At 50.6% G+C, this 23,075-nt stretch overlaps 1 protein-coding gene across 1 annotated transcript; it reads left to right on the forward strand.

The window, feature by feature from the left end:
• Positions 1 to 11,285: 11,285 nt before the first annotated feature.
• ADI1 (acireductone dioxygenase 1) lies at positions 11,286 to 22,772 on the forward strand. The gene is made up of 4 exons (XM_082427068.1): positions 11,286 to 11,785; positions 13,539 to 13,658; positions 20,255 to 20,434; positions 21,598 to 22,772. Exons 1-4 carry the CDS (start codon positions 11,666 to 11,668, stop codon positions 21,715 to 21,717), a joined length of 540 nt encoding a protein of 179 aa, XP_082283194.1. The 5' UTR covers positions 11,286 to 11,665; the 3' UTR covers positions 21,718 to 22,772.
• The last annotated feature ends 303 nt before the right edge of the window (positions 22,773 to 23,075 follow it).

The raw sequence follows: 23,075 nt of genomic DNA on the forward strand, positions 1-23,075 counted from the left end.
CCAGGCAATGGGATATTATGTAGAGCTAAAAAGAAATGACCTATCGAGCCATGAAAAGCCATGGAGGAACCTTAAATGCATGTGACTAAGTGAAAGAAGCCAGTCTGAAAAGGCTACGGACTGTGTGATTCCAACTGTGACATTCTGGAAAAGGCGAAACTATGGAGACAGTAAAAAGATCAGTGGTTATGGGGGTGGGGGTGGGGGATCGTGGAATAGGCAGAGCTCAGGATTTTTAGGGCCGTGAAAATACTCTGTACAAAACCATAATGATGATACATGTCATTATCCATTTGTCCAAACCCACAGGCTGTACCACCAAAGTGAAGCCTAAGGAGAACTGTGGACTTGGGGCGATGGTGCTGGGTCAGTGCAGGTGCATCGATGGTAACAAACGTCCTGCTCTGGGAGCGGGTATGGATAGTGGAGCGGTCTGTGGGGGGAGAACATGAGAATTCTCTGTACCTTCCTCTTTGCTGCCAACCCACAGCTGCTCTAAAAGCAGGCTTGTACACTTTAAATGTATACAATTTTATTTGTCCATTATACCTGTGGAGGGGGAGCTGCAAAAAATGCAAACAATGTGTTAGATGAATGAAGAAAAACGGAAAAGAAACAGTATTCCCACAGCATCTTCAAAATTGCTAGCAAGTCTGTTCCAGGTGAATCTCCTTTTCAATGCAGTTATTAAGACTGATTATCATTTTTGTATAGAAGAGCCACTGTCTTCTGAAACGTTAGGAATTCCAGCTTGCTAGGCTCTTACTCTGTTTAAAACTGCTCCCATTAACTTCCTCGAGTTGTCCGGTATACAGTCCCGTCATCTAACAGTCATCTCGTTTCTTCTTTCCTGTACGTTACGTCACTTATTACAGTCTCGTGTCTGATTGCCTCTCCTGGCACTTCCTGACTGTTTCCCGTTCAGGTGAGAAGCGGCGGGGAAGGAGGGCATCAGAGCAAACGTCTTCAGTTACGTGTGCTTTCAACCTTGTCAAGTGTGTGGTGCCGTCTCACACTTATTTATCTTTGGCGTATCCCACCATCCAAAAGCACACTGTCGAGTTTATTTCCTGTAGTCGATTTTACAAAGGATAGTCCCACGGACGCCATGGCCCCCAGCCTGTGTCCCCTGCCCCGCCTGCACCTCTGCCTTTCACGCCCCCTTGGTGCCCAGGTTCTGCACACGGCCAGCCCCCCGCCTCTGCTGCCTGCCTTTTCAGATGCTGCCGCGGCTCCTGCTTTCTCCTTTCTCACTGTTGCTCATCCAAGAGGACTCCTTTACCTCAGCCACCCGGCCCGGAGGTGTGCACCATGGTGGCCCTGGCTGAGTGGCTGTGCTTCCCAGTCTGTGGGCGGAGGCACCCCACTGGGCCGCAGGAACTCTCCGGGGAGCTTAAGGTTCGGAGGGAAACACAGCCAGACTCCAGCCTGGGGAAGCTCGCGTTCAGAGTCAGACCACGCCTTCCAGTGACTCGCCCCCTTGCCAAGCGGGCGTTGGAGTGGCTGCTGACATAAGGAGCCAGTACTTGCCAGGACCGACCGAAGGCCACGCGTCCACCCTGGGAAGGGTCTGCCGGGCCCACGTCCCGGTCGTCCGCAGGTGTGTTTGCTAAGGAGTGAAATAGAAATTTCTTTTGATATATGTGGATTCTCTTTTCTAATGACTAAGTTGCTGGGCATAAATATTAGTTGTTTAGACCTAACTGTTCATCCAAGAACTGTCAGGTATTTGTTTGGGCCTGAGGGGGGCCATGAAAACATTTTCTGAGACATTAAGGATGCAGTGAATGGAGAGAGTTCTAGAAGCTGTGGGCTCTCCTGGTAGTTTTCTTACTGTTCCATATAAATCATTTCCTGCTTGTCTGTCTTTCCAGTTGGAATGTGAGTTTCCTGTTTGGGGGAGATTTTACATTTTTGTGTCTGTAACAAGGGCCTCTGTCGCACCTGTGTTCCCTCTGGGGTTTAGACGTGTCCTGTCACATCCCAGCGCCACGTGGGCCCTGCCAGCGTCGCCTGGTTGAGGGCCATGGAGACTGAGAGCCCCCAGGGAGGGCGATCCCAGCACCGCAGTTCAGCAGCTTGAAGACGCTCGTTATTTTAGGTTTCAACATCTCTGAATCTGGGGTGTCTTGTGGTCAGGGGTGTGTCTCTCTTTAGCTGTCTCTTCACTCCTCAGGGGCCGTGAAATAACTGCACTGTTATGGTTGGGGGGTCTTAGATGTGTTGGAATAGGCGACTCAATCCACAGGCAGTGTCTCGGGTTTGGGGCACTGGGGTCTTCCCGCAGCCCACCCTGCCCTGAGTGTGGAGGAGCTTCAAGCAGAAAACAGACCCAGCCGCTGCGCATCTCCTGGAGGGTGTCCGGGTGCTGAGAGCTCCCGGGTGCAGAGGCCACGTGCTCTGAGTCTGGGAAGCGGGCTGGGGTCAGGGGACAGGACACGCGGGAAGAACTGCCCCCACCTGGGGAGAAGACAAGACGGGGGGCCGCAGCGGCTTGGTCAGGGGCAAACAGCACTTCTTAGACAAACGTAAAGTAATCAGGGCCCGGCTGGAGGACGTGGAGCTGCATGTGTGCACGGGTGCTGCCATGGGCTGAACTGTGCCCCAGAAATTGTTATGTCAGAGCGCTGGTCCCAGCACAGAATGTGGCTGCGTTTGGAGACTGAGCCTTCAGTGAGGTGGTTGCATTATAATGAGGCTGTTTGGGTGGCCCTCGTTGCACAGGGCTCGAGATGCACTTGCAGTGGGAGGACCGCGTGAGGACACAGCCAGCAGGCGGCCGTCTGCAGGGCAAGGCGCGAGGCCTCCCAGAAACCAGCCCTGCCGGCATCCTGATCTTGGAGCCCCAGCCTCCGCGACTAAGGGGAGGGAGGCCTCTCTGCTTAAGCCCTGGGGCTGTGGTGTTCTGCTGCGGCAGCCCGAGCAGACGGGGGCAGATACATACATGAACGTTTGGAGGATTCCATTCCAAAACAGAAATGGCGACCGCAGGTGGTGGGGTCATGATGACTGCAGATTGTTGACTGAGTTATTGTTGCTAAGTTTCTCAACTAACTTGTGTTACGTGTTTAATACAAACACATACAAATTGAACATAAACATTGAGGAAGAATCACCTCACACCTGTCAGAATGGCTGTCATCAAAAAGAACACAAATGGGGACTTCCCTGGCGGTCCAGTGGTTAGGACTCCAAGCGTCTACCGCAGGGGACACAGGTTCGATCCCGGGTTGGGGAACTAAGATCCTGCATGCCGCGCAGCCCAGGCCGAAAACAAACAAAACCCCACAAATAAAAAAATGTTCGCAGGGCTTCCCTGGTGGCACAGTGGTTAAGAATCCGCCTGCCAATGCAGGGGACACGGGTTCGAGCCCTGGTCCAGGAAGATCCCACATGCCATGGAGCACTTGAGCCCGTGTGCCACAACTACTATGCCTGTGCTCTAGAGCCCGCGAGCCACAACTACTGAGCCCGTGAGCCACAACTACTGAAGCCCGTGCGCCTAGAGCCTGTGCTCCGCAACAAGAGAAGCCACCGCAATGAGAAGCCTGCGCACCGCAACGAAGAGTAGCCCCCGCTCGCTGCAACGAGAAAGCCCACGCACAGCAACGAAGACCCAACGCAGACAAAAATAAAAAATAGTAATAATAAATTTATTTTTAAAAAATGTTGGCGAGGGTGTGGAGGAAAGGGAGCCCTCCAGCACTGCTGGTGGGAATGTAAATTGGTGCAGCGACTGTGGAGAACAGTATGGAGGTTTCTCAAAAAACTAAAAACAGAGCTCCCATATGTAGAGCTGGAATTCCGGGCTTTGTGCCCCAGCCTCTAGTCTGCCAGCTCTCAGTTGGGAACTTGTGCTGGGCCTGGGCGGGGCTTTGGGTGGAGCTGGGAGGGACCCCAGAGCCCGTAGTGAACAAAACCCGGGCGGAGCCTAGAGGAAGCTGGGCCCCAGCACAAGGCGGCGCCCCCTGTCCCCCACCACAGCAGAGAGCCGCCCCGGGCTCAGGACGCGGCCCGCTTCCCGCCTGCGCTCACCCTGGCTGGCTCCGGCGCCTGTGAGACACAGACAGCTGCCCGATGGGCACGGGGTTTCCAGCCTGGACCCTCCCCAGGCCCGGGCCGACTCTCCTTGGCATCTGCCCTCAGACCCCTGGCAGACCCGTCAGACGTGCGCACAGCCGGGCAGTCGGCTTTGCCCGCGCCCAGCCCGCCGCGCCCAAGCCTTCCCCATCTCAACGCGGCGCATCCCCTCCCTCCGGGCGGGCGCTCCGGCCGAAACCCTGGGAGCAGCCCTGACCCCCATGCCTGGTCCGTTCCCCGTCACATCCTGTTGGCCTTCATGTAAGACGGAGGCAGAGTCGGGCCGCTGCCCCTCAACCACAGCAGGCCCACCAGCCCGGGACCCAGCTCGGGTCCTGGCTTCCTCCTGCCTCCCCGCAGGCTATGCTCAGCCCCCCTCGCACGCGGGGGCCGTCCTCCCCCTCCCCTCCCCTCCCTCCCTCCCTCCCTCCTCCCTGCCCCTCCCCCTCCCTCCTCCCCGACCCTCCCCCTCCCTCCTCCCCGCCCCTCCCCCTCCTCCCCCGCCCTCTCCTCCCCCGCCTCCCGCACCGCAGCCCCTCTGGGCGCCGGGACCCCGCCCTCAGGCCCTGCCCTTGCTGTTCCTCAGCGGCGCACTTTCCCTCCACCAGCCCGCTGACCCCGTCCCTTGCCTCCTCCCTACACCTGTTCAGAGGTCATTTAACGTGGAGCCTTCCTGGCCTCGCCTCAGACGAGTGCAATTCTGCTTCCCTGTCCCCTGTGCCAACTCTCTGTCTCCCTCTCTGTCACTGTCACACACACGTGTGCGCATACACACATGCACAGGGCTGGCACTTTTCTTCCTCTTCACCTGTGTCGTGTTCCTGCCGCCATCTGACCCACAGGCTGTTGCTTTTCGCTTGTCCCCCTTATTCGAACTGACACTCTGTGAAGCCAGGGAGTTTTTTTTCCTGTTTGGTTACTGTTGCATCCCAGGGCCTAGGACAGCGCCTGGCACAGAGCAGGTACCCGGTAAATATTTGTTGAATGAATTGCAAAACAGAGCCTTATCTCAAGGGTCTGAGCAGAGCAGAAAACCAGGGGCAGGGACTTCCCTGGTGGCGCAGTGGTTAAGCATCCGCCTGCCAATGCAGGGGACACGGGTTCGAGTCCTGGTCCGGGAAGATCCCACAGGCCGCGGAGCAACTAAGCCCGTGTGCCACAATTACTGAGCCTGCGCTCTAGAGCCCGTGCACCACAACTACTGAGCCCAAGTGCTGCAACTACTGAAGCCTGCACACCTAGAGCCCGTGCTCCGCAACAAGAGAAGCCCACGCACCGCAACTCGCTGCAACTAGAGGAAGACCGCACGCAGCAGCAAACACCCAATGCAGCCAAAACTTTTAAAAATAAAATTAATTAATTAAAAAAAAAAGAAAACCAGGGGCAGGCTCTCGGCGGGAAGTAGGAGATTCGGAACAGGATGCAGCAGGCAGACTGAAGATGGGGAAAGGGGTGGGGAGGGGCTGGGCCGGCTCTGAGAGGACACCAGCTCCCCGCTGACTCCTTCAGGGACAGCTGGACCCAACCCAGCGTTTAGGCGATCAGCTGTTTAAGGGCCCAGATGTGCTGAGTCACTGCATACTTGACCGGTGGGAATCTGTCACTTCGGCAAAAGTTTTACTTTTCATCAGCGTGAGATTTGCTTTCTGAAAATTATCCTTATAGTTCAGATTTCAGTATCTATTATTTATACAGTCTTGTGGTTTTTATTACTAAGAAGATTTAGTCCTAATACTTACTTTACTCAGTTGGCCTTCTCGTGTTTCTGCTTCCTACCCCCAACATGGGTGGGGTTAAAATCAAAAACAAACGGAGGCCAGCCCTGAAATTCCCCTGAGCAGACAAAACGACTTTGGCCACACAAACAAAGCTTAATATAGCTTATTTTGCAAGACCACCTTGACCTGGGTCATTTCTTGCTTAGGCCTCTGCAAATCACGGGCAAAACTCAAATGGTTTCCCCCAAGTTGGTTATGAGGTAACCACTGACCAACTCCCTATCTTTTAAAAAAATTCTAGTATTATAGCCAGTCACTGTGAAGAGTCAGCAGTCACGGCCTCCTTGCTACACCTGCTCCTTTATAACCATACACCCCAGCTTCCTTCTGTGTTTGTTTGTTTGTTTTTAAATTTTTATTGGCGTATAGTTGATTTATAATGTTGTGTTAGTTTCAGGTGTACAGCAAAGCGAATCAGTTAGGCGTGTACATATATCCACTCTTTTTTAGGTTCTTTTCCCATATGTGTCATTACAGAGTATTGAGTAGAGCTGCCTGTGCTATACAGTAGGTCTTATTAATCTATTTTATATATAGTAACGTGTACATGTCAATCCCAATCTCCCAGTTTATCGCTCTCCACCTTTTGTGCTTTGGTTGGAGTTCTCCTGGTTTTCAAACTCTTTTTGGTGTGTGCACAATAAATTTTTACTAGTTACCACTCTGGTGCTGCATTGGTTTTACTTCTGATATTTCTGAACTTTTGACAGTGTTTACCAGAGAATGTTCTGTGGAACACATTTAGAATTAGTGGATGCCACTCTAGAATGGGGACAAGTTTTGTCACCATTAGACAATTTCTCCATGACAAACATCACCAGTTTTCAGAAGAGAGATAACATCAGCAGAGTTTCCTCCAAGTGTTTGACCTCAAAACCCTTTTTTTTGGTCATTTTCCTCAACATATGTGACTTGGAACCCATTTGGGGAAAGGCTTTATTGGAACAAGTGTTTGGGGGACAGTAGGATCCCAAAGATGACAAGTGAAGACGGGAGAGGTGACCTCACACTGGAATAAACATTCGGTTTTATTTTCGTCCTGGAGGCACGAAGGTTTGGGATAATTCACTGACATGCTGTAAATACGCCTGCATTTCCCCCCCCAGGAAAAGGAGGCTAAGGCTGTGTGGATGTCTTCGACCTCATTTCAGAGACGTATTAAGATCAAGAGAAACGTTTTCCTTTTAATTAGTTTGAACAAAATTTTGCTGACTGGGGCCTCTAGGCAGCTGGTCCTGAACATTCCTTCTTTGTTAAGAAATCCAGACTTGTGCTCCCTTTTTCAGCTGAAAAAATTTACATGCACAGATGGCTTGCTTCTCAGTTCAAAATCCCAGAACTTTTTGTAAAAATTAGTATCAGGATTTTTCAAATATACACACAAAAAGGAACAGTTTCACAGGCGTCCAATTCTCAGTCACCCAGCTCCATTCTGTTAAAAGTTCTTGTCCTTTTATGTGCTGAGTTAGTGAACTTGCCAGGTCTTCTTGACTTGTGGGATCTGGGGCCGTCCCACTGGTTTCATTCCGTAGGTCTTACTGTTAACCCTGCATTTATTGATGGATGGACCCTTGTGTTTCACAAAAAACTTTTATTTCTAGCTCTCGCTTTTAAAATGCTCTTGCAACAGTGCTTTTCGCCCAGGTGCTCTTTTGTAGCTTCTAGCTATTGCCATGTCCTCCATTATTTATTACACCCAATCTCCCTGAACATTTTCTGTATTTTCCGGAAAGCCTTCCAGGTTCTTCCATTTAAAGACATTCACTCAAGTTTGGCCCTAATGGGAGAGGAGTTTAGACACAGCCTCCCGCCGTGGAATTGGGTTTGCTCTGGCCTCGCCCGGACTGGGCTTAGCCTGAGGGCCCGGGAGGGACGGGTGTTGAGCTGAAGACACGAAGTATGAGGAGCCGAGAGCCCTTTTGCTCGTCTCTTTTATTCTCTCTTAATTAGAAACTCTCCAAAAGTAGGAGAATCTGGCAGTTTGTATTTGTCGTGAGCATCCGCTACGCCGTCTGCCCAGCTGGTCCTTCTTTCCTGGGGCCACGCTGTCTCCCTGCCCATCCTGAGGCTGTGATGGGGCTACCAGGCTCGGGGCTTCCCTGACAGCTGCCCACGTGGCCACAACCGGGCCTCGGGCTCCCACAGAGACCCACGGCGTGGACACGTGGCTCTTGCTGGGCCACCTGGAAACTTCCATGAGACCGGATGTCCAGACACTACATCAAGAGCTCCTTTTCCCTGAATTACAAGCAAACCGTTTCAGAGCTACTGGTGGCTGTTTCCTGACATGTACAAACAGCTCATCCCGGTGGATGAGAATTAAGCCAAAGCACAGAGAAAAGCTAGTTGGGATGTGGAGAGAGAGACAGACAGACAGACACAGGCAGAGACAGACAGAGACAGACAGAGCTGTTAAGTTCCTCCGAGCCCCAAAGCCAGTTGCACTCAAGGCAAGGGATGCTCTAACCTTTCTCAGTATCGTGAGCCAGGACCTCTGTTTTGTTTTGTCTGCTTAAGCAGCTTGTTGGATTTCTGCCACCTGCACCCTAAACAACAGAGCTGAGGGCTGCATTTTTTTTTTTTATTATTGAAGTATAGTTGATTTACAGTGTTGTGTTAGTTTCAGGTGTACAACATAGTGACTCAGCATTTTTGCAGATTATACTCCAGTGTAAGTTATTACAAGACAATGGGTATAATTCCTTGTTGCTTCTCTATTTTACACATAGTGGTTTGGGTCTCTTCCGGAGAGCTGCGTTCTTAAAGGGCAGGTGAGCGGAGGAGAGCAGCTTGGTGAGGATGCCAGGACAGTACCCGCTTCCTCCTGGGCTGCGTGCTGCAGGAACGGGGTGAAGCCAGGTGGGTCACGTTGTTGCTGCCTGAGCGTGGCTTGGGCCGCAGCACAAAACTACCAGCAGTGATCGTGTCCTTCACAAGACAAAGCAAAACAAAGCCCCGTTTCTGTTTAAGAATGTCCTGATGAAGTAGTAAAAATTATTAATTTTATTAATCTTGACCCCCCCTGAGTAGACATCTTTGTAATAGCCTCTGGGGCAAAGTAGGAAGCATACAGAAAGCATCTCTACTGTTCGCCAAAGTTCTCTGGTTGTTTTGCGGGAAAAAGCTCTTGTATGATTGAGCTGCAAGCCGAGCTTGCCACCAGATAACTGTGGTTATTCCACCCAGGGTGTTTGGCAGACATTTTCCCCAGAATGAACTGAGCCTTTTATATATATATATAAATTTACTTTATTTTATTTATTTTTGGCTGTGTTGGGTCTTCGTTGCTGCGCGCAGGCTTTCTCTAGTTGGCAGCGAGCAGGGGCTACTCTTCGCTGTGGTGCACGGGCTTCTCATTGCGGTGGCTTCTCTTGTTGCGGGGCACGGGCTCTAGGTGCACGGGCTTTAGTAGTTGTGGCGCGTGGGCTCAGTAGTTGTGGCGCACGAGCTTAGTTGCTCCGCGGCACGTGGGATCTTCCCAGACCAGGGATCAAGCCCGTGTCCCTTGCATAGGCAGGAGGACTCTTAACCATTGCACCACCACGGAAGTTCCGAGCCTGTCTTTTAAGAAAACTGACAGGACTTCCCTGGCGGTCCAGTGGTTAAGACTCTGTGCTTCCAATGCAGGGGGCACGGGTTTGATCCCTGGTCGGGGAACTAAAATCCCACAAGCTGCACCATGAAGCCAAAAAAAAAAAAAAAAAAGAGGATATTTACTCTGAAAAATGTAAGTACGCAGGAGAAAAGTGCTTGGAGAAAGGAAGAGCAAGGAAGGAAGGTGGGACAACTGCATGTCAAACCCTGGCAGCGAGGAGGAGCGGGAGATGCAGGCAGAGGCCCGGGCACGTGGAGGGCAGAGAACAAGAGGGAGAGGTGGTCAGGCGCCAGCCACACAGGCCGTGGAGCCAGGGCAGAGTTAGCAAGGAGGGTTAGAGTCGAGCAGTGACATGATCTGGTTTGTGTTTTTAAATATACGCTCTGCATAGGATGGACTGCAGTGGGGCAAAGATGGAAGCAGGCGGTCAATTTCAGTTGTCAGTTCCATGAGGCAAGAAGACAGGCAGGAGGAGCTGGGATGCAGGGATGTGAGTGGATTTGTGGTGTGTTTGGAAGGTCAAATCCACAGGATTTGCTGGTAGGTAGGACTGGATGTTGAGGGTGAGGGAGAGGAAACAGGAAAACCCCTGGGCTTTTGGATCAAGGCACTGGGTGGTCGGTGCTGCTGTTTACGGAGTTGGCAAAGGACAGAGAGAAACATGTTTGGATGCGCGGGACTCGAGAGTGCGGTTTGGCCACGTTAGTTTTGCGGTACTTATTAGCCCTGGGACACTACACAAAGTTGTGGTCATGCCGAGAGGAGCCAGAACTGGGGGGGGGGGGGGGGCGGGGGAGGCGGGGGGAGTAAGGAGCGAGCTGAAGGAACAGGGAGTGGCGGCTGTGATGAACTGGCTGATAAGAACAGAGGCTGTGATTGGATCTGGGAACCTGAGGGAGTGGTGAGAAGGGTAGGGAGGGGAGAAGAGAGCAGTGAGGGGCAGAAAGAAAGTGGGCAGTGATGTCTCACGTGGAACCCTGAAGGATGGGCAGTAATTGTCAAGTAAGGTGCTGGAGAGGCAGGCTCTCTAAGAAGGATGTGGGCACACACGTGCCCACACGTTGCATCCTGTATTTGCAGTCAGGATGCAACAGAACAGAATGGAAATAAAAGTGTGCCCTTCACACAGTATTTCTGGAGGTTCTAGAGTCCGCTGTATGCTTTGGGGATGTGCTGTCTGAAAGCAGTCCAGCCTAAGTCCCACACGTGTTCTAGGTACCTGATTCCCTGTTAAAGACACTGGGGTGAATGGCTGAGATAAGCTGATCTGTTTGATTGATCGATTTGAAGAGATAAACCTAGGCTGATTGAGCAGCTGGATTTCTTTCCCCCCCTTGTCAGCTAAACTGATTAGAAATTCAAGGATTGGGAAGCTTGTATTTATTCTAGGACATGACATTATATAGGAAAAGGAGATGAAATGAAAAAGGAAGCAATTTAAAATTATAGGGTGGTATTGCAGACTGCCGATATTGTAAACATGGGGGGGATGGAGAGTACAATATCCCACCCTGAATGATGCCGGGGGTCCTCTGTGGTGACTTGATCTGGCTTCAGGCCACAGCTGTGCACCATCTCAGCGGCACGCGCTTAACAAAAATCACTCTTTTTTTTTTGGCATTTGCTTTCTTCGCTGTAAAATACGAACTATTTAATCTCTGTATAAATTGCTTCACAAGATGGCGTCTGGATGTTCAAGGAGACTGTAGCCCTCACCCCGCGAGGCATGTGCGCGGTGCTCGAGGTCGCTGAATTTTACCCGATCCCGCGCACCGGGAACACAGTGCCGGCCAAGCAGCCCCTCCCCCGGCCGACTGAGCTCACGCAGGGCCGGGCCACACTCGGCCTCCTGCACGAGGAGCTGATTGACAGCCACGGGTGGGCGGTTGGCCCCGCTCAGGTTCGGCTCCGTGTGGTCACCGGGCCTGAGCCGAGCCGGCGGACAGCCCTCGGGGGACACCTGCCCCGCGCTCGGAGCCCATCCGCCGGCCCGCGGGAAGGAAGCCCTCGGCCCGGGGCCTTCGGAGCGCGTCCCGCCCGCTTTCTTTTCCCGCGCCGCCCTCCCTCCCTCCCTCCCTCCCTCCCTCACGGCGGCTCCCGGGGGAGGGGTCGGGGGAGGGGCGGCCCGCGCGGGTCCCGGGTGCAGGTCCCAGGCTCAGACCGGCCCGAGCAGGTTTGGGGTCAGGCGGCGGCGCCGCCCCCGGGCCCGGCCATGGTGCAGGCCTGGTACATGGACAAGTCGGCCGACGACCCGCGGCGGCCCCACCGCGGGGAGCCCGCGCTCCCGGTCGGCCTGGAGCAGCTGCGCGGGCTCGGGGTCCTTTACTGGAAGGTACGCGGGACCGGGGGCGCGGTCGGGGTCTCGCGGGGCGGGGGCTCCGGGGCGGGGTCGCGGGCGGGCGGGAGAGGCCTCCGCTCATATCCCCGAGTTCCCGCGCGCCCTGAGGAATGGGGTCCACCGCCATGGTGGGACCCCCGTGCGCCCTGCGCCCTGCGCATGCCCGGCGGCGGGGCCGGGGGTCGGCGCCCAGGCCGCGGTGCGCACTGCGCATGCTCGGTAGCGGGGTTTGGGGGGGGTGGGGGCGGGGTGTCGGCGCCCAGGGCGAGGCGGGGGGAGGGTGTGAGCGTTCGGAACGCGGCGGAGGGTCCGGTGCTGGCGGGGTCGTCGGCCGCCCGGGTTGAAGGCGGGACGGGCGGGGCGGGAGGGCTTGGGGTCCCTGCAGGGTCCGCGGCGAGGCGCCCCCCACGACCTCCTGGAAGGCGGTGTCTTCAGGGCAGTATCGTGTCTGTTCCGAGAAGAAAATAAGTTTGTTTTACTGCAAATCCCTGCCCTTCGGGTTTCGCGGTACATGTGACAGTTTAAGAGCAGGTGTGAGACAGCGGCCAACTTCTGAATGTACCCAAAGGATACAGTAAGACGCTGTAAAAGGCGTCTTTGCGGTTTCCAGGAGATCAGACCAGTTTCTCCTGCCTTCTCGGTGTGCTCTGGATGGTGAGGCAAAGGGCTGTCGACATTAAACTTCGTTTACTCGTCCTGTGTATTTTCGTACCTTTCTTAATAATCACCGCGCTTGGGCAGCGACAGCAGGGGGAGCCTTTTTGCCTGCTCTGTTGGTGCCGCCGCAGGGCGGTAGGAAGCGCTCGCACGCTCGGGGTTTGAAGGTGGATGGAGCCCTAGTGCACACTGTGTGGATCTGCTCATCTGGGGAGTCGTCTTTAGCAGCTAATGTATCGCTGACTAGTACTTTGAGGTATTCTGAGTTTGCTATTCAGTAGTTGGGATACCATGCGCATTTTATTGCAACATAAGGCAAAATATGTGAAATTCTTTGCCAGTAGTTTTAAGGAGGAGTTCATAGTAATGGTGTCTGGGGCCCACGGGGTGTGGTTCATGAAGAAGATGACATTAGAATTGGACGTTAAACAATTGATAGGATTGTGATAAGTGGAAACAGTGAAAGACCGTTCCAGGCTGAGGAAGCAGTCAGGAGCAGGGGTGTGGGGCTGTGAAGCATCAGGTATTTTTGAAGAGCAGCCCATAATCGCATTTGGTTTAGAATGTAGGTGTTTTAAAAACAGGGAATAGGGACAGAGGAGTAGAAAAGGCAGTCGGGGCCAGGTGATAGAAGGCCTCTTGTCTCTGTCTAAGGAATTTGCCTTTTATTTGTAGGCTCTGACAGCTTCAGGTGTTTTGGCCCAGGGAAGCAAAGTAACCAAAGAGATGCCATGGAGAGATCAGTCAGCCTTGCAGAGTGGATTGGTGGCAGAGGAACAGGACATGGCGGTGTGGACAGGCTGGAGGCGATGAGAGCTTCCCCTGGGCTCCTGGCGGTGGGACTGGAATCCCCCAGGCAGGACCGTTGCAGAGAAGGGAGGTGGGAATTAAACACAACTGCGTAGTTTTTAGCTGTTATGGAGAGTGGGAAAACCATTAAAAGAACCAGGGAAAGGAGGGGGAGAAAGGTTGGTTTAGTATGGACAAAGGACTAGATGATAAATTTGGAGTGTAGTCATACTGGAGATCCAGAAAGAGAATGTTTCGATGTATTCATGTGACCTCCTGTTTGTGTTTTAAACTCTTTTAGTTGGATGCTGACAAATATGAGAATGATCCAGAATTAGAAAAGATCCGAAAAGAGAGAAACTACTCCTGGATGGACATAATAACCATATGCAAAGACAAACTACCAAATTACGAAGAAAAGGTAAGGGAGCTCTAAATTATTTGAAAAGGGGAATCATTATATTTGCTATTAATAAACACAAGCTTTTCTTTCTTTTTTAATATCTTCATTTTGGTTTTATATCAGAGTAATGCTGGCCTCATAGAATAGGCTGTGAAATATTCCCTCCCTCCTTTTCAGTTTTTTGAAAGAGTATGTGTAGAATGGGTTTAATTTTTCCTTAAATGTTTGGCAGATTTACCAGTGAAGCCATATGGGCCTGGAGCTTTCTTTGTAGGAAGGTTTTTAGCTACGAATTCAATTTCTTTACCAGATATAGGGCTATCCAGAATATCTGTGTCTTGAATAATCTTAAGTAGTTTGTGTCCTTCAAGGCATTTGTCCATTCCATCTGAGTTGTCAGATTTATTGGCATGAAGTTATTCAGACTATTCCCTTATCCTCAAAATATCTGTAGAATCTGTAGTGCTGTCTCCTTCATTCCTGATATTGGTAATTTGTGTCCCTTCTCTCCTTTGCCCAAGTCCCGCTAGAAGTTTATCAAATTTTATTGATCTTATCAAACAGCTTTTGGTTTCATTGATTTTTCTCTGTTGTTTTTCTGTTCTCTATTTTCTTGAATTCTGCTCTTGTCTTTATTTGCCTTCTTCTACTCACCTTGGGTTTAATTTGCTCTTCTTTTTCTAATTTTTTAAAGTGGATGCTGAGGTCATTGACATGAAGCCTTCCTTCTTTTTTAATATAAGTGTTTAGTTCTGTAAATGTTCCCCTACGTGCTGCTTGAGTGGCATCACACAAATTTTGTTTGGTATTTTCATTTTCATTCAGTTTAGAATATCTTCGAATTAACTTCCTTTTTGATTTCTTCTTTGAACTATATAGGTTTCTTGACATATGTTAGTTTCCAGTTATTTGGGGACTTTTCCAGAGATTTGTCTTCTATTAGTTTCTGATTTAGTTCCATTGTAGTGAGAGAGTGTATTTTGTATGACTTGAGTCCTTGTAAATATGTTGAGTCTTGTTTTGTGGGCCAGAATATAGTCCATCTTGGTGAATGCGCCATGTGAGCTTGAGAAGAATGTGTGTTCTGCTGTTGCTGGTTGAAGTATTCTGTGAATGTCAATTATTTCCGGTTGATTGATGGTGCTGTTCAGTTCAACTGTATGCTTCCTGTTGTTAGAGGCATACCTGTTCAAGACTGTTATGTCCTCTTGGAGATTCGACCCTTTTGTCATTACATAGTATACACCTTTATCCCTTATGAGTTTCTTGCACTGAAGTCTGCTTTGTCTGAAAGTAATGTAGCTCCTTGAGCTTTCTTTTGATTAGTGTTAACATGGTGTTTCTTTCTCCAGATCTTCACTTTTAACCTATTTGTGTATTTATATTTAAAGTGGATTTCCCATGGATGGCATATAGTTAGAGGGTTTTTTGTTTGTTTGTTTTTTGCTTTTTATCTATTCTGACAGTCTCTGTCTTCTAATTGATGGATTTAGACCATTCACATTAAATTGATTATTGATGTGGCTGGATTGATATATACCATATTTGTAACTTTTAATTTATTATACTTGTCCTTTATTATTTAAAAAATATACCCCTCTTTTTCTTCCTTGTCTGATTTTAATTGAGCATTTTGTGTGATTCTGTTTTCTTTCCTCTTAGCTTATCATTTAAAAAAATGTTTTAGTGGTTGCCTTAGAGTTTTATATTCTGGACATAAAACCCAGGAAACTCTGGGGCTCCCCTTAATACTGGGCTTCCCATGCCAGTCCACGCTTATCCTCCTGCAGTTCGTCAAAATGACCCCATAGGTGTTCCTACCAGCTTAGGCTTCAGAGGCTTCTGCTCTAGGTAAACTGATCTCAGCTGTGACTCTGGGTTCACCTCTGTCTGAGAATTCAGGGTAACGCTTTGCCCTGTGACGTCAGTCCCCTGATGGATCTGAGAACAGTCGTTGATTTCAGTTTGTTAAGTTGTTTTCTTGTTGTGAGCATGGGAGTGACAACTTCCAAGCTCTTTACCTGTCGGACCAGAAACCAGAAGTCCTCTCCTTGACTTATCCACCTGCCTTCAAGAATTGTTACCACTTCATGTGTTGGAAGAACCTTAAAGTCATATGCTTCCTTTTCTCCCCTCCCTATCTTTGTGCTATTATTGTCAAACATTTTACTTTTATAAACCCCACACTCTATTGTTTTTATTTTCAAGTAGTAAATTATATTGTGAAGAGGTTTAAATCATATTTAAAAATACTGTTTAGTTACCGTATAGTTAGCATTTCTGGTGCCCCTTACTCTGTTGCATAAGTCCATGTTTCCATTTGGAAACTCAAGTCTGAGTTGGTCTTGGTTGATTGATTTATCTTCTGGTTAAAGGTCATGTTTTCTCGCTTCTTTGCATGTCTGGTAATTTTTGATTGGATGCCAGACATTGTGATTTTGTTCCCTTGGGTGCTGGATATTGTTGTATCAGTATAAATATTTTTGAGTTTTGTTCTGGAATGCATGTAAGCTTATTGGAAACAGTTTTATCCTTTTGGGTCTTTCCTTTAAGATTTGTTAGGTAGACCAACCTATAGCTAATTATTCCCCACTAATGAAGCACAGTTCCTTTGTGTACACCACACAAAGCCCCGTGCATAGTGAGGTTTTTCCAGTCTGACTGGTAGGGCAGACACTGTTCCTGGATCGGTGTCAGTGCCAGGAACTGTTCCTTTCAATCCTGAAGAATCGAATGGTTCTTTTCCCAGCCTCAGGTAGTTTTCGTAGGCACATGCGTGTTCTGATGCGCTCTCAGAAGAACACTGGAGGGAGATCCTGTGCGGGTCTTTGGGATTTTCTCTGTGAAGTTCTCTCCTCGGGTACTCCCGTCTTGCATACGAGCTCCCGTGGTCTCCCCAGATTCTCAGCTCTGCTCTTCAGCCCAGGGTGCTCTGCCTGGGCCCCCCGCCCCCTGCACCACCGCCTGAGAACTCTCTCAAGGTGTAAACTAGAGCAGGAGAAGGGTTCCCCTCTCTTGTTTCCGTCTCTCGGGTCACTTTCTTCCCTCTCCTGGTGTCTGGTGTTCTGCAAACCATTATTTCTTATATTGTGTTTGTTTTGATTGTTGGAGGTGGGAGGGGAAATCCAGTTTCTGCTACCCCATCTCATATGGAAGTGAAGTCAGGGTTTTTTTAAGTTGTTAGTTTTATGGTAATTCCCGGGTGCCCGTTAATAAAGAAACTCACTGATCCTTGGCAAAATGAGAAAACAGATGTGCAGAGTTTTTAATAAGTTAAACGACTGCCTTGTTTTTGAAATTGTTATCTTTGCTTTCTCAGGAATAAGGTGACTCCTTTATGAAACAATAGCGACAATAATAGTTGTTTTAGAAATTTTCTTTCTTGACAAAAGTTGGCAGCTGTGTTGGTCCCAAGACTTTTTCTTTCATCGTGCTGAGCTATGAACTGTGAAGCTACGGCCTTAGATCACTGAGCTTTAGCCTCTTAATCTTATCTTTGGACACCTGGAGGGGACCGCTTCCCATGGTCATGTTGATAAAGCCAGGCCCAGAACCCAGGTCCTCCTCCTGGTCTCAGGCTCTCTCTGCTGAACCCGCCAGGAAGGCTCCCTTCCATTAGCTTGGACGTCTTCTGTGTGTTCCTGAAAAAGAAAATAGAAGTAGGTGAACCAACACTTAACACGTTGACCGAAGAATGAAAGTGGTGCAGCGACACCGAAATTGTTTAAAATAGATGTGTTTTGTGGTTTTTATCTCCTTACTTTGTTCTATATCAAATTATTCTTGTCACTCAGAGTACAGATATTATAACACCTTACAAAATGATGGAAGTTTTCACCAAGTGCCCTACTGAGTCAGGAGATCCTCCGAGATTTAAATGGTGTTTTCTAACTTGGAATTTTAGACTTCCCATCTTCCACAGAAGGGGCTCGTATATTGTAAATGCTAGTAGTTAGACTATTTTTATCATTACCTTCTTGTAGAATAGCTTCTCTCCTGAAATAAAACCCTGTTCCTAATATAGGCTTATCTCTCTTATTCTTCTAAAACGAGCTTCTTTATTATCTGATTATCTCGTGTTTGCCTTAGGTTTCCTCGTGGTTAGACTCAGGTTATTCTACAGAAGTGGTGTTGTGTCTGCCCGGGGTACCCTGTCGGGAGGCACGTGCTGTCAGAGGGTTGCTTCACTGGTGATGCTAAACTTGGTTAGGCTGGTGCCCATCAAGTTTCTGTGTTGTGAAGTGACCATTTTTTTCCCTGTGTAACGAATAAGAAATTTGTGGAGAGTTACTTTTCGACTGTGAATACCGTGTTTTCTATCAAACTTTGCCTCGGCGATTTTAGTAAATCCTGATGGTTCCTGCCTGAAACAGCATCACTGTCAGGGTAAAAACGGTGGCCTTCCAGCCATCGTCCTCCTGTACTGAGTTGGCCCCTCCGTTCTCTGCTGTTGATTTACATCAATACGGGCTTATGGAGTCTTATTTTCCTCATGGCTCTGTAGTCCATTCCTGCCGTGATCCACTTTGATGTTCAGATTGTTCCAGACTTGGCAAGTGGACACCCCTCTCAGTGGCCCCTGCCCTCCTGACGCGTCCCCTCATGTTTATCAGCGCCTCCGTGCTTTCTGGGTCAGCGTGTTCCAGGCTTTTCCCCTGAGCCGGCCCTGGAATCGGCTGTTCTTCCGGGGACTTGGAAACCCAGACGGTGCTTGGTGCCCTCATTGCTACTCTGGGGTCAGTGCCCCAGGTCCTTCCGCCAGCTGGATGAGTACAGAGAGAGAGAGAGAGTGTGTGTGTGTGTGTCTACTTGTGTGTATTGTGTCCGTGTGCATATGTGTGTGTCCCCGTGTGTGTATGTGTACTTGTGTGTGTGTCCGTGTGTGTATTGTCTCTGTGTGTATGTCTGCGTGTGTATATTTGTGTGTGTGTCTGTGTCCCCGTGTGTGTGTCCGTGTGTATGTGTGTGTCCCCGTGTGTGTGTCCGTGTGTGTGTGTGTGTCCGTGTGTGTGTGTGTCCGTGTGAGAGAAATCGTTGGTTCACGCTGATGCCTTTGAGTCCCGTCACGCTCCTCAGGACTGCTCCTCAGTCTGTAGAGAGAGACTCGGCTCTCTGTCCTCCCTCAGCAAGAACGCGGCGCCAGTCCCGTCGCTCCTTCTACACACCCCGTGGTTCCGGGATGGCAGCCGCACCCACAGCGTTCCGAACAGCAGGCCGGTCCCTGGAGTTCCAGGCTTGTTTGTGGTCCTGTCTCAGACTGAGGATGTTGTCAAAGTAACGTGTTCAGAAGGCACTTAGATGAGTTTTCTCTTCCTCCTTTGGTTATGAGCATATCGCTTGATTTCAAACTTACGGCCCGCCTCCCCGCCCCCAAGCTTGTTTTCACTTTATTTATGTCTCTGTACAACATAACTAGGTTCTGAAGCCAAAATTATACAACAAGGCAGAGCCGTCTCCCCGCCGCCTCCACGCCGTCCCGCCGACCCCCTGTCGTGAGCCGCGCTCCTGGTTTCCGGTGATCGTGATGGCGCTCACGGACGTTGTGTATTCTCCCGCTCTCTGCTTGGGCCTTTGAATTGTTTCCAGTGTCTTACAGCCAGTACGGCAGGGCGTAACGTGTGCATATTGTGTGTCGCCAGGGCGTCTCTTCAGGGTGAACCCCACGAGGGGTGTGGGGTCAGTGCGTGCTCAGTTGTGCTGACCCTCCAGGGGCTCTGGGCCCTGAGCAGCGGGGGGCCCGTCCTCGCAGCCTCACCAGCCCACGGGGTTGACAGGGAGGTGTTCATGTGCTTTACTCTGTCAGTGGTGATTTTCCAAACATCTGTGGATTTTCCAGAAACGTGCAGACATTATTCGAGGAAAGCTTTACAACTCCTATACAGGAGGGGGAGAGATAGGAGATCATAACCAGGCAAGATGGGCGTTTACTGTAGAATTCCTTCAACTTTTTTGCATATTTGAATATTTTTATTATAAAACGTTAGAGGGATAAAGATCTGAAAAACACAAAAGTACATTTGGACAAGTGGAAAGTGTTTGTTGAGATGGTGACTGCCTTCCTCAGATGCACACGTGGCTTTTGATCTGCCCGTGTGATCAATGCGACTGCCGTGTGCATTTGATCTCGTGATGGTGTGTGCGTGTGATCACATGACGTGTGTGATCAGCATGATGGTGCGTGTGATCACGTGATGTGTGTGATCAGCATGATGGTGCGTGTGATCATGTGATATGTGTGTGCGTGTGATCAGCGTGCCTGCCGTGTGCGGTGCAGGAGCCAGGATGTCTGCGTGGGAGTCTAGGCTCTACACCCCCAGGCTGTGTGATGTTGGGCTGGCGACGTAGCCTCTCTGAGCCACACCCTCATCTGTCAAACGGGGGTGACAGAGAGCTCCTGAGTGAGTTGTTAATATAAGCTACTGAGAACGCTGCCTGGCACGTGGTAAGTGCTGTGTGATCATTCCTTCTTTTCCTGCTCGTCCACCGGTAGGTTTCATGAAACATTCTAGCTCCTGTCCCCTCATACGTGTGATGATATTTCTTATCTTGTGGAGCGTGTGTCTGGCACCTCAGTCCTGGTCTTCAGGGCTCACGAGAACCCCCTCCTGCTCTAGATTAAGATGTTTTATGAGGAGCATTTACACCTGGATGATGAGATTCGCTACATCCTGGACGGCAGTGGGTACTTCGACGTAAGGGATAAAGAGGACAGGTGGATCCGGATCTTCATGGAGAAGGGAGACATGATCACTCTCCCCGCCGGGATATACCACCGCTTCACGCTGGACGAGAAGGTGGGCCTGCGGTCCTCTCTGCTGGGGCCTGGTCTGTGCGCGGACGTGGACACTCAGCCCTGCCGCCTGAGGCGAGGCTGCCACCTCTGAGCGAGTGGCCGGCGCCGCGGGGACCCCGCCCGCCCGGGCCGTGCACGCAGGTCAGCGGGAGGCATCCGTCCAGGGGTCCAGCTTTGTGCGGGTCTCAGGGTCGCTGCCCCCTCGTCATTTTAAGAGCATTCCAGTTGGGCCTCAACAGTCGTGCACTAGAGCCATCGAGAGCAGCCACAGAAGCAGGAATAGGGCGGCTCTGAGGGTCTCTGGGTGTGATTCGGACGAATCTGAGGTTTAGCACGATTTTTGGCTAGGAAATGAACGCACTAGGTTTACAACTCAGGATTATGAGGCGGTGTGTGAAGAAGAGTCGCCTTGTCACCCCTGTTCCCAGCACCCAGTATCTCTCCCTGAAAGTAACCACTATTATGTCCTTAAAAATCTGCTTAGAGCGATGTCACCCATATCAGGCGAATGTGAGTATTCTTTCCCTTTTCCTCAGGAGGTAGCCGACTTCTATAGGTGGGGCTGCATTTTCCTTTTTTCTGCTCGCGGTGCTTTGGGATCATTTCGTTTCAGGATGTAAAGGGCCTCATTCCTGTTTACAGCTGCCTGGTGTCCACTGTGGGACATACCCTGATTTATCCCATTGACGGGTGACCCCTAAAGATGGGTACGCCAACTGTTTCCAGTTTTTTGCTGTTGTAAACGGTGCTGTAATAAGTAACCTCACACATTCGTCATTTTGTACTTATGTGAGTGTACCTGAGGGATAAATTCCTTCAAGTGAACCCTGGATGGACAGGTGCGCACGATTCTATCGTGACGCAGGCTGCCCTCCCTTCTAATTCGTGGGAAACCGGTGCCAAAGGAAGCAGGAGGGGAGGAGGGGCACTCGCCCAGGCGGGGTCAGCGCTCACGGCTGGTGTGTTTGCCGAGGGAGTGCAGGGTCAGCGCTGAGCTGGAGCTGCAGATGCTTTGGCCGCCCGAGCACGAGGCCTTCTCGCCGTGGCACCGACACTGCCTTTCAGAAGATGGAAGAAAGTGCTGAGACGCAGGGATAAAACAGCAAGGAGCGTTAACCTCCGTAGCTGGTCTGACCGTTGCTGCTGTGTTTGCTTGTTTTCTAGAACTACGTGAAGGCCATGCGGCTGTTTGTGGGAGACCCAGTGTGGACGGCGTACAACCGGCCGGCTGACCACTTCGAGGCCCGCGGGCAGTACCTAGAGTTTCTGGCACAGACGGCCTAGCGGTGCCCTGGGGCCTGGCGCACCCTGGCCCGCCTTGTGAAGGTCCCAGACCTGATGGCAGCAGAAAATCAGTCGTATTCTCTTTGCTTTTGTGTTGTAGACTTGAGGCTAGGTGAGCTTTCCTCTGCAAGATTGTTGGATCAGAATATGTTTTAATGGGAGCAGCCGTAGAACCGGTTTGTACGTGGAAGCACCTGTGGAGATCTGGGCAAATCCGCTCATTTTCTCTGATTCAGGATCAGTGGTCAGTGGCCCTGTGTCAGCTCGTGCCTTCAGCTGTGACCCAGTGAGTTTCAGCGCCCCAGACGCAGCCACTTAGCTGCCCCATCTGGACCCGATTCTTGGACTTTAAGCAGATACCAGGCGAGGCCACGCCTGCCCTGTGCGGAGGAGTGACAGTGGATGACAGGAGTGGGCAGAGAGAAGACGCTTTTCTCCCGAAACACGGGGGAGGCTGGGTAGGGGGTGCCGTGGGGATGAGCTGGTGGGTTAGGGGGACCCTCGCTTGGTTATGCCCCGTTCTTGTTCAAGATAAAGTAGCTGCCCTAATGTTAGGCTTGTGGCTTGGAGTTACCTTATATTCTGGTACATATGGTTCCTTAAAATCATCCCCTTTAGATCCTTTGTGGGATTGTACGTGTGTATAATTATTTTATCTGGGTTATTACTTGTTCCAGGTGAGATTTCTAGGTTAAACTCCGTACAGTAAATCTCTTTTACAATCAAGCCTTTGAATTTTAACAGAAAAACTTGTACCTTTTTTTTTTAGTTAACAATTCTGAGATACAGTTATACCTAATTCGTTATAACCATAGAAAAACCCTAAATTAACCTCATGTTTGAAGGGCAGTTTGCTTTAAGTATTTTTTTTTTAAACTGGATTAAAAATCTTTATGTTAAAAGTGGTCTGTCGGGACTTCCGTGGTGGTCCAGTGGTTAAGACTCTGCGCTCCCGATGCAGGGGACACGGGTTCGATCCCTGGTCTAAGATCAAACTGGGAACTAAGATCCCACATGCCGCGCAGCGCGGCCAAATTAAAAAAAAAGAAAAGCGATCTGTGATCACTTCCACATTGTTCTTGGGGGCGTGTGTCAGCGGCGCAGAGGAAATTCTGAATTTTAGGATTAACGCGGCAGCACGATGATACCACCACCAGCCCCCCAGGGCCCCGCGTGCTGCACCTGCCCGTCCTCCCCTTGACGCGGCTCCGGGGACGCCTCGAGCAAGGGCGGCTCCTTCCGCAGGCCTGGCTCGGCGCTGGAGAGCACGGTCCTTCGTGCTTCACAGTCAGGACGCTACGTCGGGGTCTCCCGGGAGCTCGCGGCTGTGAGCTGAGCTGTCCGTCCGGAGCCAGGTG

This window comes from Balaenoptera physalus (genome assembly GCF_965194825.1).
Source record: "Balaenoptera physalus genome assembly, chromosome: 15".
NCBI lineage: Eukaryota > Metazoa > Chordata > Mammalia > Artiodactyla > Balaenopteridae > Balaenoptera > Balaenoptera physalus.

Bases quoted from the DNA above. Each gene is read 5' to 3' on its own strand.
- ADI1 (XM_082427068.1), top strand. From the start codon at position 11,666: ATGGTGCAGGCCTGGTACATGGACAAGTCGGCCGACGACCCGCGGCGG. The intron at 13,659-20,254 runs GTAAGGGAGCTC...CTCCTGCTCTAG, and splicing joins TACCAAATTACGAAGAAAAG to ATTAAGATGTTTTATGAGGA. The intron at 20,435-21,597 runs GTGGGCCTGCGG...CTTGTTTTCTAG, and splicing joins GCTTCACGCTGGACGAGAAG to AACTACGTGAAGGCCATGCG.